This window comes from Heterodontus francisci, chromosome 1 (assembly GCF_036365525.1).
Source record: "Heterodontus francisci isolate sHetFra1 chromosome 1, sHetFra1.hap1, whole genome shotgun sequence".
NCBI classification, from domain to species: Eukaryota; Metazoa; Chordata; class Chondrichthyes; order Heterodontiformes; family Heterodontidae; genus Heterodontus; species Heterodontus francisci.
The window spans coordinates 171099737-171120168 of NC_090371.1; the positions used below are offsets into that span (position 1 = coordinate 171099737).

At 40.1% G+C, this 20432-nt stretch overlaps 1 protein-coding gene across 7 annotated transcripts in view; it reads left to right on the top strand.

The window, feature by feature from the left end:
- The first annotated feature begins 8441 nt into the window (after positions 1 to 8441).
- Positions 8442 to 20432, top strand: part of nup54 (nucleoporin 54) — a 64696-nt gene continuing 52705 nt past the window's right edge. For 2 of the 7 annotated variants that reach the window (XM_068038611.1, XM_068038628.1), the window contains exon 1: positions 8460 to 8559. In XM_068038611.1, coding sequence (XP_067894712.1) covers positions 8529 to 8559 — 31 coding nt within the window. In that variant the 5' untranslated portion in view covers positions 8460 to 8528. Of the gene's footprint in view, positions 8560 to 17247; positions 17350 to 20432 lie in introns of all 7 variants that reach the window. The other 5 variants (XM_068038604.1, XM_068038594.1, XM_068038585.1 and 2 more) reach the window with 5 other exon arrangements.

Here is a 20432-nt window from a genome sequence, read left to right on the forward strand (position 1 = left end):
GGGGGTTTAAACTAAATCAGCAGGGGAATCCAGTGTACAGGCTGTTGAGAGTAGTGAGGTAGGGGATAAGGTTACAGGGACGCAAGAGGGCACTGGCAAGCAAGAACTTGGTTTAAAGTGTGTCTACTTCAACACCAGGAGCATCCGGAATAAGGTGGGTGAGCTTGCAGCATGGGTTGGTACCTGGGATCCTGATGTTGTGGCCATTTCAGAGACATGGGTAGAGCAGGGGCAGGAATGGATGTTGCAGGTTCCGGGATTTCGATGTTCCAGTAAGAACAGAGAAGAGGGTAAAAGAGGGGGGGGGGGGGGGGGGGTGTGGCATTGTTAATCAAGGAAAGTATTACAGCGGCAGAAAGGACGTTTGAGGACTCGTCTACTGAGGTAGTATGGGCCGAGGTTAGAAACAGGAGAGGAGAGGTCACCCTGTTGGGAGTTTTCTATAGACCTCCGAATAGTTCCAGAGATGTAGAGGAAAGGACAGCGAAGATGATTCTCGACAGGAGCGAGAGTAACAGGGTAGTGGTTATGGGGGACTTTAACTTTCCAAATATTGACTGGAAATACTATAGTTCGAGTACTTTAGATGGGTCTGTTTTTGTCCAGTGTGTGCAGGAGGGTTTTCTGACACAGTATGTGGACAGGCCAACCAGGGGCGATGCCACATTGGATTTGGTACTGGGTAATGAACCCTGCCAGGTGTTCGATTTAGATGTAGGTGAGCACTTTGGCGATAGTGATCACAATTCGGTTAGGTTTACCTTAGCGATGGGCAGGGACAGGTATATACCGCAGGGCAAGAATTATAGCTGGGGGAAAGGAAAATATGACGCGATTAGGCAAGATTTAGGATGTGTAGGATGGGGAAGGAAACTGCAGGGGATGGGCACAAACGAAATGTGGAGCTTATTCAAGGAGCAGCTAATGCGTGTCCTTGATAAGTATGTACCTGTCAGGCAGGGAGGAAGTTGTCGAGCGAGGGAGCCGTGGTTTACTCAAGAAGTTGAAGCGCTTGTCAAGAGGAAGAGGGCGGCTTATGTTAGGATGAGACATGAAGGCTCAGTTAGGGCGCTTGAGAGTTACAAGCTAGCCAGGAAGGATCTAAAGGGAGGGCTAAGAAGAGCAAGGAGAGGACACGAGAAGTCATTGGCGGATAGGATCAAAGAAAACCCTAAGGCTTTCTATAGGTATATCAGGAATAAAAGAATGATAAGAGTTAGAACAGGGCCAATCAAGGATAGTAGTGGGAAGTTGTGTGCGGAATCAGAGGAGATAGGGGAAGCGTTAAATGAATATTTTTTGTCAGTATTTACAGTAGAGAAAGAAAATGTTGTCGAGGAGATTACTGAGATACAGCCTACTAGGCTAGATGGGATTGAGATTCACAAGGAGGAGGTGTTAGCAATTTTGGAAAGAGTGAAAATAGATAAGTCCCCTGGGCCAGATGGGATTTATCCTAGGATTCTCTGGGAAGCCAGGGAGGAGATTGCAGAGCCGTTGTTGTTGATCTTTATGTCGTCATTGTCGACAGGAGTAGTGCCGGAAGACTGGAGGATAGCAAATGTTGTCCCCTTGTTCAAGAAGGGGAGTAGAGACAGCCCTGGTAATTATAGACCTGTGAGCCTTACTTCGGTTGTGGGTAAAATGTTGGAAAAGGTTATAAGAGATAGGATTTATAATCATCTTGAAAAGAATAAGTTCATTTGCGATAGTCAGCACGGTTTTGTGAAAGGTAGGTCGCGCCTCACAAACCTTATTGAGTTTTTCGAGAAGGTGACCAAACAGGTGGATGAGGGTAAAGCCGTGGATGTGGTGTATATGGATTTCAGTAAGGCGTTTGATAAGGTTCCCCACGGTAGGCTATTGCAGAAAATACGGAAGTATGGGGTTGAAGGTGATTTAGAGCTTTGGATCAGAAATTGGCTAGCTGAAAGAAGACAGAGGGTGGTGGTTGATGGCAAATGTTCATCCTGGAGTTTAGTTACTAGTGGTGTACTGCAAGGTTCTGTTTAGGGGCCACTGCTGTTTGTCATTTTTATAAATGACCTGGATGAGGGTGTAGAAGGGTGGGTTAGTAAATTTGCGGATGACACGAAGGTCGGTGGAGTTGTGGATAGTGTCGAAGGGTGTTGTAGGGTACAGAGGGACATAGATAGGCTGCAGAGCTGGGCTGAGAGATGGCAAATGGAGTTTAATGCAGAGAAGTGTGAGGTGACTCACTTTGGAAGGAGTAACAGCAATGCAGAGTACTGGGCTAATGGGAAGATTCTTGGTAGTGTAGATGAGCAGAGCGATCTTGGTGTCCAGGTACATAAATCCCTGAAAGTTGCTACCCAGGTTAATAGGGCCGTTAAGAAGGCATATGGTGTGTTAGCTTTTATTAGTAGGGGGATCGAGTTTCGGAGCCACGAGGTCATGATGCAGCTGTACAAATCTCTGGTGAGGCCGCACCTTGAGTATTGCGTGCAGTTCTGGTCGCCGCATTATAGGAAGGATGTGGAAGCTTTGGAAAGGGTGCAGAGGAGATTTACTAGGATGTTGCCTGGTATGGAGGGAAGGTCTTACGAGGAAAGGCTGAGGGACTTGGGGTTGTTGTCGTTAGAGAGTAGGAGGAGGAGAGGTGACTTAATAGAGACATATAAGATAATCAGAGGGTTAGATAAGGTGGATAGTGAGAGTCTTTTTCCTCGGATGATGATGGCAAACACGAGGGGACATAGCTTTAAGTTGAGGGGTGAAAGATATAGGACAGATGTCAGAGGTAGTTTCTTTATGCAGAGAGTAGTAGGGGCGTGGAACGCCCTGCCTGCAACAGTAGTAGACTCGCCAACTTTAAGGGCATTTAAGTGGTCATTGGATAGACATATGGATGAAAATGGAATAGTGTAGGTCAGATGGTCGGCGCAACATCGAGGGCCGAAGGGCCTGTACTGCGCTGTAATGTTCTAATTCTAATTCTAATTCTAAAAAAATCCATGCAGGCTGTCCTTATTAACCCAGGTTTCTCCAAGTGAGAATTAATTTTGTTCTTGGCAATAGTCTCTAGCAGTTTTTCTACCACTGACATTAGACTGATTAGCCTGTAGTTACCAGGTTTATCCCTCTCGCCCCTTTCTTGAACAGGGATGTAACATTTGGAATCCTCCAGTCCTCTGGCAACACTCTCATGTCCAAGGAGGGATTAAAAGATTGTGTTCAGAGCTTCTGCTATCTCCACCCTCCCTTCTCTCACGAGCCTAGGATGCTTTCCATCTGGACCAGATGAAACTTTGAATGATGCCAACCTATTTAGCATCTCCTTTCTATCTATTTTTATCCTTCCAGTATCTCTGCTTCCTCATTCTTTTCTTCTGTGAAGACAACTGCAAAGGATGCATTCAGTACCTCAGTCATACCCCCTGCCTCCAAAAGATTTCCTTTTTTGTCTCGAATTGGCTCCATTATTTCTTTAACTATTCTTTTATTTTTTATATGTTGATAAAAAGATTTTGCATTCTCTTTTATGTTACTTGCAAATCTTTCCTCATACTTTCTCTTTGTCTTTTTTATATCCTTTATTAATTTCCCCTGCACTCTTTGTACTGTTGCTGGAAAAATAAACCTTTTTCTGTTTTATTTTAACCTCTATTTCTTTTGTCATCCAGGGAGCTCTAGATCTGAATGTCTCATTTTTCCTCCATATGGGGCTATCCTTAGTTTGTAGTCAATGTATCTCCGTCTTGAAGGCCTACATTGCTTATTAATTGATATCCTGGCCAATCTTTGTTTCCAATCTACCTACACTAGATCCCTTCTCAAATCACTGAAATTTGCTCTTTTGCAGTTGGGCATTTTCACTTATGATTTTTCTTTGTCCCTTTCCCTAACTGCTCTCGACCTAATTATATTATGATCAATATTGGCAAGATGTTCTCCCACTGCAACACATTCCACTTGCCCTACTTCATATCCCAGAACTAGATCCAGCACTGCTTTCTTCCTCATTGGGCTTGAAATATACTGATTAAGGAAGTTCGCCTGTGATATCAAGAAACAGGCAAAAGCATTGGATACAGCAAAGGTTATGGGCCCTGACAACATCCTGCCTGGAGTACTGAAGACTTGTGCTCCAGAGCTAGCCATGTTGCTCGCCAAGCTGTTCCAGTGCAGATACAGCACTGGCATCTTCTGACAATGTGGAAAATTACCCAGGTATGTCCTGTCCCCAAAAGGAGGACAAATCCAATTACCACTCCATCAGTCTGCTCTCAATTGTCAGCAAAGTGATGGAAGGAGTCAACAACAGTGCTATCAAGCGGCACTTACTCACAATAATCTGCTCACCGATGCTCCGTTTGTGTTCTGCCGGGGTCACTTGGCTCCAGACCTCATTGCAGCCTTGGTCTAAACATGGACAGAGGAGCTGAATTCCAGATGATTTGAGATGAGATGAGAGTGACTGCCCTTGACCGAGTATGGCATCAAGGAGCCTTAGAAAAATTTAAGTCAATGGGAATTAGGGGAAAACTCTCCGCTGGTTGGAGTCATACCTAGCACAAAGGAAGATGGTTGTGGCTGTCAGAGGCCAAATATCTCAGTCCCAGGACATCACTGCAGGATTTCCTCAGGGTGGTGTCATAGACCCAACCATCTTCAGCTGCTTCATCAATGACCTTCCCTCCATCATAAGGTCAGAAGTGGGGATGTTCACTGATGATTGCACACTGTTCAGTTCAATTCGCATTTCCTCCGCACACAGCAAGACCTAGTCAACATTCAGGTTGATAATAAATACCCAGCAAAGTAACCACTCCTTTTTCTGTTCCTTTTATAAGGAATTATAAGAAGTTGTAATTTTAAGAAATATAGTAATCAGAAATAAATATGGAATTGGCAGAATGGTTTCACAGAGGAGGATAAACAAATAGACTAAATTCCCAAGGAAGGCTACTGAAGGAATTAATATAACTGTGTTCAGGAGGCAACTAGATACGTTTATGGTGTAAGACAAGCAAGTGGATTTCAGATCACTAATAAAGAAGCATGCTTCCTGGGTGAACTGTTTTCTGTTCCTTACATTTCATGTTTCCTAAAACTTCTCTATCCTTACTGCTTTGAAATGTGTCTTTTTTCTTTACAAATGCATGCTGATCTTTGTTTGCAGAATTTTCTATTTTTCAGATTTTTTTTTCCTTTTATAAACTATCCAACATTATTGTGTGACCTTGAAATCCTGTTCAATGAGGACCCATGGCAGAGACCACACCTTGCAAAATTTTGCCCAATACTGTTTTGGAGACTGAACCTGCCCTTAATTTCTAACTTGAATCTTGCTGAAGGGACTTTTAAACCAAATATCTCTAGAAGGAGCTGAAGTGATGATGATAATCATATTCTTGCATGAAATCAAATTAAAATGAAATAAAATTAATTTGAATATTATATTTTTCAACTGCAAATTAAGGAAAGTGTTCCATACATAAAGAGGAACTACACAGCTCCTTCACCACTTGAGTTATTCAGTTCTTTCTAAGCTAGCTATACTCCATAAAATACCATTGATAATTCTCTGTTTATAGTAGGTATATTTTAATACAACACCATTTACCAACCCATTCTGTAACCTGTTGTTAATTTATGAATAAGCTGTCACCTAAATCACAGAAAAGGAGAACAGATACCAGATTCACAATTGTGATGTCGCCTCTGGCTCTTTTGTCAAGTCCATAATTCTGTGTCTTTTGGTTACTGAAGCTTCTGACACTGGAAACAATTTCTCCTTATTTATTCTATCAAAACCCTTTATTACTTTTTAAATTCTTTCACGGGATGTGGGTGCCACTGGCAGGCCGGCATTTGTTGTCCATCCTAATTGCCCTTCAACTGAGTGGCTTGCTAGGCCATTTCAGAGGGTAGTTAAGAGTCAACCCCATTGCTGTGGGGCTGAAATCACATGTAGGCCTGACCAGGTAAGGACAGCAGATTTCCTTCCCTAAAGTACATTAATAAATCACATTTTTTTTAATGACAATTGATGATAGTTTCATGGCACCAATACTGGGACTAGCTTTCAATTCCAGATTTTAAGTAATTAATTGAATTTATAATTAATTGAATTTTAATTCCACCAGCTGCCATGGTGGGATTTGAACCTGTGTCCCCAGGACATTAGTTGGGCCTCTGGATTATTAGTCCAGTGACACCTCTATCAAATCTGCCCTTAATCTTCTCTGCTCTAAGGAGAACAACCCCAGTTTCTCTAGTCTCTCCATGTACCTGAAGTCATTCATCCCTGGTACCATTCTAGAGAATCTGGTCTGCGCCCTCTCTAAGGCTTTGACATCCTTCCTAGAGAGTGATGCCCAGAATGTTGTACTCTATGCCATATGTAGAAAACCAATGATACCATGCCTTTTTAACAGCCTTCTCAACTTGGCCTGCCACCTTCAAAGACTTGTGTACATACACCCCCAGGTCTCTCTCTTCCTGCAACCCTATACTATTTAGTTTATTTTGCCTCTCCTTATCTTCCTACCAAAATGAATCACTTCACACTCTCTGCATTAAATTTCAAATGCCACGTGTCTGCCACATTTCACCATTCTGTCTATGTCCTCCTGGAATCTGTTACCATCCTCCTCACTGTTTTTTTTACATTTCTGAGTTTTGTAACATCTGCAATCCTCCAATCCTCTAGCACCACTCCCTTATCTAAGGAGGACTGGAAGATTGTGGCCATAGCTGCCACAATCTCCAAGCTTACTTCCCTCAGCAATTTAGGATGCCTCCCATCCAGACTGGGTGACTTTTTTGCTTTGAGTACTGCCAATCTTTTAAGCATTATTATCTCATCCAATCCAATTTCTCTACCTCTACTGTGACAATGGCAGCATCCTCTTTTGTGAAAACAGATGCAAATACTCATTTAGTATTCAACCATGTCCTCTGCCTCCACAAGAAGATTTCCATTTTGGTCCATAATTGGCCCCATCCTTCCTTTGACTACCCTTTATCTATGTTTATAAAAGATTTTTGAGTTCCCTTTTTTGTTAGTCGCTAATCTATTCTCTTATTCTCTCTTTACCCTTCATTCCCTTTCTCAGTTCTCCTTTGTACTTTTTGTATTCAGCTTGGTTCTCAGCTGAATTATGTACCTGATATTTATTATAAGTCTCCACTTATATTTAATTTTAATCTCTATATCGTTAAATCATCCAGGGGACTCTAGTTTTTGGATGCACTTCCTGTGTGTCTCAGCTGTACCCGAACTATCTCTATTTTGAAGGCATCCTATTGCTCATTTACTGTTTTCCCTGTCAATCTTTGATTCCAAGCTACCTTGGCTTGGTCCCTTTTCAACTCACTGAAATTAGCTCTCTTCCAGTTAAGTATTTTTACATTTGATTTGAGACAAATACAATAGCCAGTTCCCACAAACAGCAAATGAGGTAAATGGCCAATTAATTAGTTTTTGGTTGAATGTTATTTTCTTCAATTCATGCTATGGGAACTTTCACATCTACATGAACAAGCAGATACAGCTTAATGTTAACATAGTAAAGGAAAGCACATCCGTCTGGAGAGTACTCCCTCAGTAATGTATTGAGATATTAATTTAAGATTTTGTGCAAATATTGGAGGTCTTGAATCCATCGCCTTATGATTTATAAGCCAGAGTGGGAACAGATAGCTAAGGTAAACTTGCACTTGAAGATCTGTGTGACCTGATGCGAAAAAACATTGAAAGTTATGGTTTTACTCATCTCTTTTTGACAATTCCAATATATTTAACAGAAGATCATCTCAACTGTGTCCTTGACACTTACTCAAAAAATTACAAATTACATTTAAACAAAAAAAAAGTGTTGAATTCTCTGCTCCCTTTGGTTGTCGCTCTGGGCCGGTACTGATAGCAATTTTGAGAACAAGTGTGAGTGTTTTGAAGCTGAAATTGCATTTCTAAAAAGATGTACTTAACAGATTCAAATAATTTAGTGGTTTGTCTCAAATTAACTATTTTGTAAACAAATGCACTGGTTTATATTGTTGTCGGAGACACATTCCACTAAACAATGTGAGTACAGATCCTACTTGAATGCCTGTCGTGACCTGAATTAATGAGTTGCCACATAAGTGAAATTTCGCGTTTTATTTCACTATTCCATGAATAAAACTCAGCAATTATGATGTATTTTACAGTTTTAAAACAATTGGCCATTCTTTCCAAGAGAAGTGTTAATTCCGCATTTCCCATAAAGTGTACCTTTGGTCTTTTCTGTGATTTGATATATATAAACACCTCATGTCATGCTTCTTTGTGACAACATATCCTACTCCTGCACATCAGTAATGTTACAGAGACGAGGAAGAAATGAATATCTGGATGATATGTTTTCGCTTGCCGCTTGCAATCCTCCCAAGTGAAATGATTCAACAATGCTGGTGACCTGACTAAAAGCTCCGGGTGCAGGAAGACGGGCGGAACGTTTTAATGGTGCTGTTGTCACTCCACCCGGATCAGAATGTAGCACGGAGCGGTGTGCTGCACTATGGCGTTCAACCTGGGCGGTGGGAGCTCAGGTGAGTGAGGGCAAGAGAGCGAAAAGAGGATGGCGTTCAGCAGACAGAGAGTGTTTGAAAATATGTACGAGGTCGGTGCTGCCCGTGGTCTTGCAGCTGGCGGAGGCGTTTTGCTGCATTCAGGCTGCAGCCGGTGGCGCGAGGCCTGTGTGGAGCCCCAGGATTTGGAATGTGGTCCGGATCCGGGAGACAATGGAACTTCATTGTTACCTTGGGCCTTAGTTTAACCAGAGACGTACACGGAAGGGAAGACTTACACATGGGTAACATGCTGGAATATAGAGTTTTGGTCAGACTAAGTGTCTGGAGTAATGCGTTTAGTTCGGGCTCCCCATCTCAGGAAGGATATACTCACCGTGGCAGGGGTACAGAGCAGATTCACCAGATTGATACCGGGGTTGAGAGGGTGAAATTATGAGGACAGGCGGCATAAACTTGGCTTGTACTCCCTTAAGTTTAGAAGATGGAAGGGCAATCTATTTGAGGTGTTTAAAATGATTCAACGGGATAGATAAGAGATTCTGTTTCCTCTGGTGTGGAAGAATCCAGAACAATAGGATAAATCTTAGGCTGTTTAGGAATTAAATCAGGAAATATTGTTTCACAGTTGCTGTGGTAGGATTGGAGCACATGTGGATCATTAGTCCAGTCTTTTGGATTACAATAATAAAAGCAAAAAACTGCAGATGCTAAAAATCTGAAATAAAAACAAGAAATGCAGTAAGTACTCAGCAGGTCTGGAAGCATCTGCATTAACCACTAAAATAAAAGCAAAATACTGCGGATGCTGGAAATCTGAAACAAAAACAAGAAATGCTGGAATCACTCAGCAGGTCTGGCAGCATCTGTGGAAAGAGAAGCTTCTCTTTCCACAGATGCTGCCAGACCTGCTGAGTGATTCCAGCATTTCTTGTTTTTGTTGCATTAACCACTATACTATCTTACCTACTGACTGAACTCAACAGTGCAGAAAGCCTAGATGTTGCGTCAGATACTAAGCTCAATACTGCAGAAAGTTGAGAGGAGTATACAAAGTGCAGGGGTGAAATTAACAAGGAAATTGGAGAAGCAAACAGTGGGCATGAAAAATATTGGCAAGTAAAGTCAAGGAAAACCCAAAGATGTTGTTTTATAAAAACATAAAAAGCAAAAGTATAACTAAAGAAAGAGGAGGGCCAATTAGAGACTAAAAAGATAACCTGTGTATGGAAGTGGAAGACATGGGCATGGTTCTTCATGAATACATTGCGTCTGTCTTCACAAAAGAGGGGGATGTTGCAGACACTGAGTGGGATAAACATAGTGAGAGAGGAACTGTTAAGGTGTTTAGTATCTTTGAAAATAAATCCTAGGCGGCTAAGAGAGGCAAGGGAGGAAATAAGGCTTTGACCATCATTTTCCAATCCCCTCTGTCTACAGATGTGGTACTGGAGGACTGGGGAATTACTAACATTGTACCATTGTTTAAAAAGGGAGGAAGGGATAGAGTGAGTAATTACAGGCCAAACTTTTTTGGTGGGCAAATTATTGGAAAAAATTGAGACAATATCATTTAGAAAAGGATGAATTAATCAAGGACTGTCTGCATGGTTTTGTTAAGGGAGGGTCGTGTCTGACTAACTTTATTGAATTTTTTGAGGCAGTAACAAGGATGGTAGCACATTTGAGGTTGTCTACATGGATTTTAGCAAAGCTTAACAAGGTCCCATATGGCAGACTGATCTGAAAAGTAAAAGCCTGTGAGATCCAAGGGACAGTGGTGAGTTGGGTCCAAAATTGACTCAGTGGCGGGAAGCAAAGGGTAATGGTTGACGGGTGTTTTGTTAACTGGAAGACTGTTTCCAGTGGGGTTCCGGAAGGCTCAGTACTAGGTCCCTTGCTGTTCATGGTATATCAGTGATTTAGACTTAACTGTAAGGGGCATGATTAAGAAGTTTGCATTTGATGCAAAAATTGATCGTGTAGCTGATAGTGAGGAAGAAAGCTGTAGACTACAGGAAGGTATCAATGGGCTGGTCAGGTGGGCAGAAAAGTGGGAAATGGAATTCAATCCGGAGAAGTGTAAGATTTGGGGAGGTCAAGCAAGGCAAGGGAACACACAATGAATGGTAGGATACTGAGAAATGTAGCGGAACAGAGGGATCTTGGAGTGTATGTCTACAGATTCCTGAAGGTAACAGGGCAGGTAGATAAGGTGATTAAGAAGACATATGAGATACTTTCCTTTATTAGCCGAGGCATAGGATATACGAGCAAGGAGGTTATGCTCGAACTGTTTAAAACACTAATCTGGCCATTGCTGGAGTACTGATCATATTACAGGAAGGATGTGATTACATTAGAGAGGGTACAAAGGAGATGATTCTGAAATTTATGAGGATGTTATGGAGAACACAGCGACTCCTGACAGCGCAGAGTGATTGCAAACGTCATCAGTGCGTGTGAGCATTTGCCAGCATACCAGTATGAATGCATGCATGTGCGTGCTGATACCACGCAATGAAGTCCTCACCCCTCAATTGCTGTGATCGCTCGATTCCTACTAACAGTACCCCACTCCCTCCTGCCATCCCAGCTTCACTTGCCGCTTTTAATTTCCAGCTGCCTTCCCTTAGCCGCTCACTTCCTGACTTGCTGCTTCCCGCCTTGCCGCTTCCCCATTCGGCGCCTCGCCTCGCCGCTTCCCCTCTCAACTGCTTGCCTCTCGCCTCGCTGCAGGTAGGCGAAAACATTGCAGATGCCCTAACTGCAATCTTCCAAAGTTCTCTCAATTTGGGAACTGTTCATTTAGACTCACAAATTGCACATGTCACTCTGCTATTTAAGAAAGGTGAGAGGGGGAAATCAGTGAATTATAGACCAATTAGCCTAACATCTGTTGTCAGGAAATTACTGGAGTCTATAATGAAGGATACCTTGAACACCTTGAAATTTTTCAGCTGATCAGAGAGAACCTGCTTGGATTTGTAAAGAGTAGATCATGCCTGATGAACCTGATTGAATTTTTTGAAGAGGTGACTAAAGTAGTGGACAGGGAAATGTCTGTGGATGTTATTTATATGGACTTCCAGAAGGTATCTGATAAAGTCCCTCATAAGAAACTGTTTGCTAAAGTGAAGCTCATGGTGTTGGAGGCGAATTATTGATCTGGTTAGGAAATTAGCTGAGCAGCAGGGGACAGAGAATAGGGATAATGTGCATGAAGTAATTGCTGGCATTAAATACGGATCTGCGTTAGTGCCTCAACTATTCACTGTATTTACCAACTTGGATGCTGGGATTGAGAGCCACATATCTAAGTTTGTCAATGACTCAAAGATAGGTGGCACTGTAAGCAGTGTAGATGGAAGCAGAAACGAAGGGCCAAATGGCCTCTTTCTGTGTCGTAAACTTTCTATGATTATATTCTATGAAGCATAAAGTTACAAAGCTTGATAATATTGATAGATTAAATGAATCGGCAAATGGATTTCAATGCAGGCAACTGTGAGGTCATCCACTGTGGACCTAAAAAAGATAGAACAGGTGAAAAGCTGGAAACAGTGGAGGTCCAAAGAGATTTGGGGGTCTAGGTACACAGATCATTTAGGCTGACCTGACTGAACTGTTCTTCAGACTTCTTCAGAAATATTTTGAGGTTTAAAAGATATAGACAGAGGTGTGAAGTCACCAATTTTCAGTCACAAAGTTTCTACCACTATCACCTGGAGAGGTTCAACACATTAATATTGCCTTGACTGCTCAATGAATCCAATGGATCAGTTTGATGGAACAGTGTAGAGTGTATCTAACCCGTTAGTTATTAAGTTAAATCATTACATATTCTAGCATGTCTATTATATTATGTCCTATATTAACATATTTGAATCCAAATTTATTTTTCTATAAACATTTGATGGCTCCCTATTGGAGCTGCTTCCAACAACTTGTCACAAAACGTAAAAAAACAGCAATACTGCTGGCCCAGCAAGAACTTCAAATATTCTTCCTGCATCTCAATGAGATAAAACAACAATCTGCAAACAGAAACTACTGCATTTGTTTCTTAGAGGCTTAGAATTTAGGCTGTTTCTGTAATTAATACAATCCACTTAATTCCGAATTTCTTCCTGTCCAGTTTGCTAGATGGAGAGAAAAGTCTCTCTTTATTGAAATGTTGTTTTGAAATATTGAAATGCTGAGCCAAGTCTCCAGTGCTGGGTTTCTACACGCCGTGTTGTAGAAATGCCCTATTGCAGTGCAGTTTCTGCATGTTGAAGCACACAAGAACACAAGAAATAGGAGCAAAAATAGACCATATGGGCCATCGAGTCTGCTCTGCCATTCAATACAATCATGGCTGATCTTGGGCTTCAATTCCACTTTCCTGCCTGTTCCCCATATCCCGTGATTCCCTGCAAGACCAAAAATCTATCTATCTATCCCAGCCTTAAATGTATTCAATGATGGAGCATCCACAATCCGCTGGGGTAGAGAATTCCAAAGATCCACAACCCTTTGAATGTAGTAATTTCTCCTCATCTCAGTCCTGAATGATTGACCCCTTATCCTGAGACTGTGTCCCCGTGTTCTAGATTCCCCGACCAGTGGGGACAAATCTCTCAGCTTCTACCCTATCAAGCCCTTTCAGAATTTTGTATGTCTCAATTAGATCGCCTCTCATTCATCTAAACTCCAGAGAATATAGGCCCAATTTACTGAGCCTCTCATCATAGGACAACCCCCTCATCCCAGGGGCCAATTTAGTAAATCTTAGCTGCACTATCTCCAGTGCAAGTATATCCTTTCTTAAATGATAAGACCAAAACTGAACACAGTATTCCAGGTGCAGATTCGCCAAAGTCCTATACAATTTTAGTAAGACTTCTTTATTCCTGTACTCCAATCCCCTTGCAATTATGGCCAACATGCCATTTACTTTCCTTATAGCCTGCTGCACCTGTATGTTAACTTTGTGCATTCCTTGTACGAGTACCCCCAAGTCTCTCTGAACATCAACAGTTAACAGTTTCGACCTTTTAAAAAAAAATTCTGCTTTTCTATTTTTACGACCAAAGTGGACAACTTCACACTTCCCTACATTATACTCCATTTGCCATCTTGTTGCCCACTCACTTAACCTGTCTGTATCTCTTTGCAGCCTCTCTACATCCTCCCTGCAGCTTACCTTTGCACTGAGCTTTATGTCATCAGCAAACTTAGATACATTACTCTGTCTTTTCATCCAAGTCATTAATATAGAGTGTAAATAGCTGATCTTTGCGGCACCCCAATATTCACTGCCTGCCAACTTGAAAATGCCCCATTTATGCCCACCCTCTTCTTCCTGTCTGTTAACCAATCCTCTATCCATGCTAATATGTTACCCCCAACACCTTGAACCCTTATCTTGCCTATTAATCTTTTATTGTGGCACCTTATCAAATGCCTTTTGAAAATCCAGGTATACTACAGCTACTGGTTCCCCTTTACCCTACTAGTTACATCCTCAAAAAAAACTCTAATAAATTTATCAAACAGGATCTCCCTTCAGTAAAACCAGGCTGACTTGTTCTAATCATACTATGCTTTTCCAAGTGCAATGTTAAGACTTCTTTAATAATAATTTCCAGCATCTTCCCAGTGACTGATGTTAGGCTAACTGGACTGTAGTTCTCTGTTTTCTCTCTACCTCCTTTCTTGAAAAGCGGTGTAACATTTGCCAACTTCCAATCTGACGGGACCATTCCTGAATCTAAGAAGTTCTGGAAAATAATAGCTAGCACATCCGCTATCTCTTCTAGAACCCTAGCGTGAAGGTCATCTGGTCCTGGGGACTTGTCAGATTTTAGTCCCTCAAGTTTCTCCAATACTTTTTCTCAGCTGATATCAATATCCTTAATTTACTCACTTTTTTTTTAGCCCCTAGGTTACTACCTATTTCTGGTATGGAACTTGTGTCTTCTACTGTGAAGACAGACACAAAATATTTGTTCAATGCCTCTGCCATTTCCACATTCCCCATGATGATTTCTTGTGTCTCTGCCTGTAAGGGACCAATATCTACTTCAACTACTCTCTTCCTTTTTATATACTTGTGAAAGCTCTTACAATCTGTTTTTATATTGCTGGCTAGTTTACTCTCATTTTATTTTTTCCCCATTTTATCAACTTTTTGGTGGTCCTTTGCTGGTTTCTAAAACACTCATTCCTCAGACTTGCTACCATTTTTTGCAACATTGTAAGCCTCTTGAGCTGTGCATGTGCAACCTGATGAATACATAAGTAGCATTTGTATTGTGCAGGTGATGGTACCCAAAGCAATAAGCGAGGAAAGTTTGTATGCATCAGTGTTACTCAAAGTAATTTGTCGACCTATACAGGCGGGAGTGACTCAGCCTAGCCGTAGCCATGTGTTTTGATTTTATATTAGCACAACTAACAAGTAGAGGGTTAGAGTTTCTGCTAGGTTGTACAAATATTTTCAGTACAATTTGCCTAAAATCTGTTTAAACCACAGAAAAAGAAATCACAGAATTTTAAGTACAAATTAGAAACATAGAAACGTAGAAAATTTACTGCACAGAAGGAGGCTATTTGACCCATCATGTCTGTGCTAGCTGCAAAAGAACTATTTAGCCTAATACCACTTTCCAGCTGTTAGTCCATCCCCCTGTAGGTTGCAGCATTTCAAGTGCATATCCAAGTATTTTTCTTGCATGCTATGAGGGTCTCTGCCGCCCTTAAATGCAGCAAGTTCCAGCCACACACTACCCTTGTCAGTACAAATCAAGTTTTTGTGATCCCTCGCGTTAGTTTAAAAGCATTGCGCCAGAAGCTGGCAGCCCCCACTAAACTAGCCATGCCCCCAAATCAAGTTAATTACCATGACAAGTTTCCACTAATTGTGCTCTTTGAGGAGGCACTAAAAATTATGATGGTTGATCTGAGTACAAGGACGCCAATGGCCACATTTTAAAAGCTTTTGAATGTTATGTTTTTAATTTACTAAGAAACTGAGTGTTGTACGTTAATGTAACTAGCAAGTAGTTTTCTCATGTTTTTAAACATAATTTTAAATTGAAAATTACATTTCTCCCTTCAATCCACATTGTGCATTGAAACTGATTAAAAATGCTTATTTTTTGTGTGATGAACCCATTTTTAGCTGTATTAATCAAACTGCACTAAGTTGCCACTCTAAAATATAGCAAGAAATATTTTTGAAGTAATTTTCTTAAATTTTTATTACACTGCTTTATTGTGCTGATTCATGGCAGATTTTGCATTTGGGGATATGTAAATCCATTTGAGCAGAAATCGAGGGAAAAAACTCCTCCAAATGGGTGCAATTTGTACCCAGATTGCTGATTGTGTCTCTAGTGGAAACACTACCCCATTTTGCTCTTTGCTGCTGGTTTTGGAGATCATTTTGTAGTGGCTTTTATATTGGTCCATTGTAAGTCTGCAGTTAACCAATATAAACTCAGTAAGAAAAGTTTATCCTCTTCATTCCTGTGCTTTTAGCTTATGTGGATATATTCATTTTTAGGGTCAATGAGTATTCACGAGAAACTCAGAACTGAGTCCCAGGATTTTATACCATGTTGGGTTTGAAGCATGAAAAAATAGGTTTTACTTTCTTCTGCTCACAGAAAAAAATTTCAGATAAAAATCAGTGTGACTGTATGATTTCTGCAATAGATATTCTGAATTCAATAAACCCTTTAAAAATAACAGAATGGAAAATACAAATCTGTGACCCAGTTATATGATTATTCATGTATTTGGGACATCCATTAAAATTGTATGATTTAGTCATGATATTTGTACCTCCTTTAAAAGTGGAAATCATTTAAAAAGAATTAGTTTAAGTGCTCTTTGTAATTAGTATTTTGGAGATGGGTTTGGCATGTCAGGTCTACTGTTTTCTCTCTCCCCCTTGTGTCTTTACACTGCAGCGTCCCCACTGAAAACATGGGTTTAAAATCGGTGATTGCATTGCTGAAAGCAGATACAGACAGAACTGGCACAAGTTGAGAAGACAACTTGTCAGATTTGAATGATATTTTTGCTCATTTACCTCTACATAAGGGTACATATGTTCTGTTTTCATCTTGAAGTTCCAGTAATGGTAATGGTGGTGGTCGAGGAAAAAACAGCTCCCTGCTGAGAGCAGAATAGATATGCATAGATCCCATTTGGAACCGGGGTTTGAACCAACCATACACTGAAATAATGAAAGTATCTCTATGGATTATAGAGTTTGGAAACAGCTGGAAATTCACCGTGACATCTGAAAGAGAAAGATGATTTAATTCTTTTGGAGGAGACGCTTCCTTAGAGCTGTTGAAATGTATGAGATTGACAATTTGATACTATAGGTTTGTCTTTACATCAAGATTGTGCTTGAGATTTTGCTTAGAACCCTTAAAGCTACTAAAGGGAGTAGATTTTCACTCCAATAGTCTGCATTGTATATAATTTCAGACTGCATGGGTGGAAAAATAATATTCTAAGTCACTATGCCATCCATTTCTTGATGAGGAAATGTTTTATCCAACATAACTAAAAGCTCATGTATTCCTAAGTCTGATTATATAGCTTTAGCATCAATGCAGATCCTGCTCTCATGACACCCCCACCGCCTTCCCACAGAAAAAAAACCCTGTACCCATGTCTCCTTAGTGATAAATCTGTTCTTTTTAGGAACCACTGGATTTTCTTTTGGTTCTTTTTGTGCCAAAACCACAGCACAGCCCAGTTTTGGTTTCGGAACTACTTCCACAACAGCCTCCTCAGGATTTGGAGGTAATGCAAATATTTTTCTCCAGTTCTGCCTTTTCAGGAGTTGGGTGAGTGCAGAGAAAACACTTTGCAGTAACTTTCCACCTGTCATTGGGTAACTTTTTTATATTGATAAATGCACATGGAATACTCTTCTACTTTGTGTCAGAATTTTATATTTGATCTTCTGAGTGTATTTGAAGTGCCTTTTTCTATTTGTAAAAGCTTTTCATTTTTTGGATTATTGGACTGTTTTGGACAAAAGTCTCTGAGATTAACTTATTAATGTGTTTTTAGTTTTTTCCATTTCATTGTTGGCATCTAATCATTAAACGTTAACCTGGCTAAGCCTCCTCAATGTTATTTGGATGACAAAGAACTGTCACTATCTGCACCCCTGTTAAAAATTAAACCATTATAGTACCATGCATTCTATTAACTTCATCTTTTCTGTTTCCCCATCAATTTCTGTTGAAAGTTTTTGTTTAAACAGTGAAAACTGCTAACATGGTCGAATTTACTGAGCCCGATGTGGCAGATGAGACATGCATTGATCTCATGAGTGTGGGGAGAGTGCAATTACATTGGGTTCAGTAACTCTTAGCAGTAAAGAGCATACACAAGTGAAAAGAATAGGGTAGGTCCAAGGGACTGGGAAAGATAAAAACGCGACAAAAAATATAGTAAGAGCTACAAAAAGGGAATATGAAAAGAAATTTGTGAGCGATATCAAGAATAATTCACACAGGTTTACAATTATATTAGAAGAGAAAGGATAGTTAAGGATAATGTAGACCCTTTAAAAAATATATGTGGGTAATATTGAAAATAAGGAAATGGAGTTGTTGAATAATTATTTTGTCAGTCTTCACAGTAGAGGAAGAGGATAATATACCTGACATTCCAGGGAAAATAATAAATTAATCAAGAACTGGAACTCACTAAAGTTAACGTAAGCCAGAAAACAGTATTAGAAAGTGTACTGGCACTAAATACTGACAAATTCCCAGGACCTGATGGTTTTCGCCCTAGTGTTTTAAAGGCAGTAGGTGAGGAAATTGCAGATACTTTAAACATCGATTCAAGAATTCTTTCTTTTAGATTGGAAAATTCAAATGTATTTTCATTCTTTAAGAATGGTGAGAGAGAGAATCCAGGAAATTATAGACCTGTTAGTCTAACATCTGTTGTGGGGAAGTTATTGGAATCTATAATTAGGGACAGAATGACTGATGACTTAGAGGGAGGCAACATGGATTTGTAAAGCATAAGCCATGTCTAATAAACTTGACTTTTTTGAGGAAGTAACTAAAGTAGTAGACAGGGGAATGTGGTTTATATGGACTTTCAGAAAGCACTTGATAAGGTTCCATATAAGTGATTGTTATCTAAGATTAAAGATCATGGAATAGAAGGCAATTTACTGACCTGGTTAAGAGATTGTCTTCTAGCGCCTAACCAGAGAGTAGGGATAATGCGTACATACACAATTTGGAAGGAGATGACTAGTGGTGTCCTACAAGGATTTGTGCTGAGGCCTTAGCTTTTCACTGTATTCATTAAGGACTGAAGGGAAAATTGAATCTCAAGAAAAAAGACATAGAAGAAGTACTGAGATATGAAAGGAGAAAGAACAAAAGAGAATATGAACAACTTAGGAAAGAAGTTTTAAAAAAAACTCAGGAAGGCAAAATGCAAATTGCAAAATCAAATTATCAAGCAATATAAAAAAAAATAGTGTTCTATAGTCGCATAAATAACAAAAGAAAAATTGAAGTAGAGATAGGGCTACTAAAGGATAAGCAAGACAGACTCTCGGGTAATAGAGAAATGGCAGAAGTATTAAATAACTACTTTAGCTTAGTTTTTACCAAAGATTTACCGAAATAGATACCACTGGAGATGGGCTTAAAGAGGATATTAATACAGTTGGGAAAGAAAGGGGGAAGAAAATGACAAGCTCGCAAAGTTAAGAGGCTAAAACCCCAGGTCCAGATGGTATGCACCCACGCGTACTCAAGGAAACTAGGAAGACTAGGGAGGTGATGGCAGAGGCGCTAGTTTTTATATATATATATATAACAAAATCTGAACTGTAAACCAATCAGCTTAATGTCAGTGATGGGAAAGATACCAAAATCTATACTAAAAGAAGTGACAGAGAGCATCTAAATTCAGAAAATAGAATAAAAAATAGCCAGCATGAATTCTGAAAGTCTAAGTCATATTTAACTAATCTGATGGAATTCTTTTGAAGAAGTAATGGAAAGAGTAGATAAGGGTAATACACTAGATGGCATATACTTGGCTTTTCAAAAGGCCTTTAAACAAGGTACCACAGTTTGGGCTCATGTCAAAGGTTTGGGCGTGTTGGAATTAGGGAACAAATAGTTGAATGGATAGCAAATTGGCTAAAAATCAAAAGCATCGAGTAGAGGAAAAGGGTAGTTACTCAGATTGGAGGAGGTAGAAAGCAAAGGTCCACAAGAATCAGTGCTGGGATCATTGTTATTTATAATTTACAATAATGATTTAGACTTGGAAGCAAGTACCTCAATATCAGAATTTGCAGATGATACAAAACTGGGGAGTATAGCTAACACTGAGGAAGAATGCAACACCACAACAACATATTATCTGTTCCTCGCATTGCTGTTTGTGGGTGCTTGCTGTGCACAAATTGGCTGCTGTATTGCCTACATTACAGCAGTGACTACACGTCAATAAAATGACTTCATTGGCTGCAAAGCACTTTGGGGGCACCCTCTGTTCCTGAAAGGTGCTGTATAAATGCAAGTCTTTATTTTCTTAAAGGGTGGTAGAAGTGTGGAACTGTCTGCCACAGAAAGCAGTGGATGTTAGCTTAATTAATAATTTTAATTCTGAGTGATAGATTTTTGCTAGACAGATTTCTTTGGAGCTCCACTATCGCCAGCTTTTCACCATTTACATAATTTTTGGATCTATCCTTTTTGGTTCAAAATGGGTGACTTCACAGTTAGCTGCACTGAAATCCATCTGCTACTCTTTTGCCCACTCAGTGAAACTATCAATGTCTTTTTGTAATTTTATGCTCTTGTCTGTTACTTACTATACCATCAATCTTT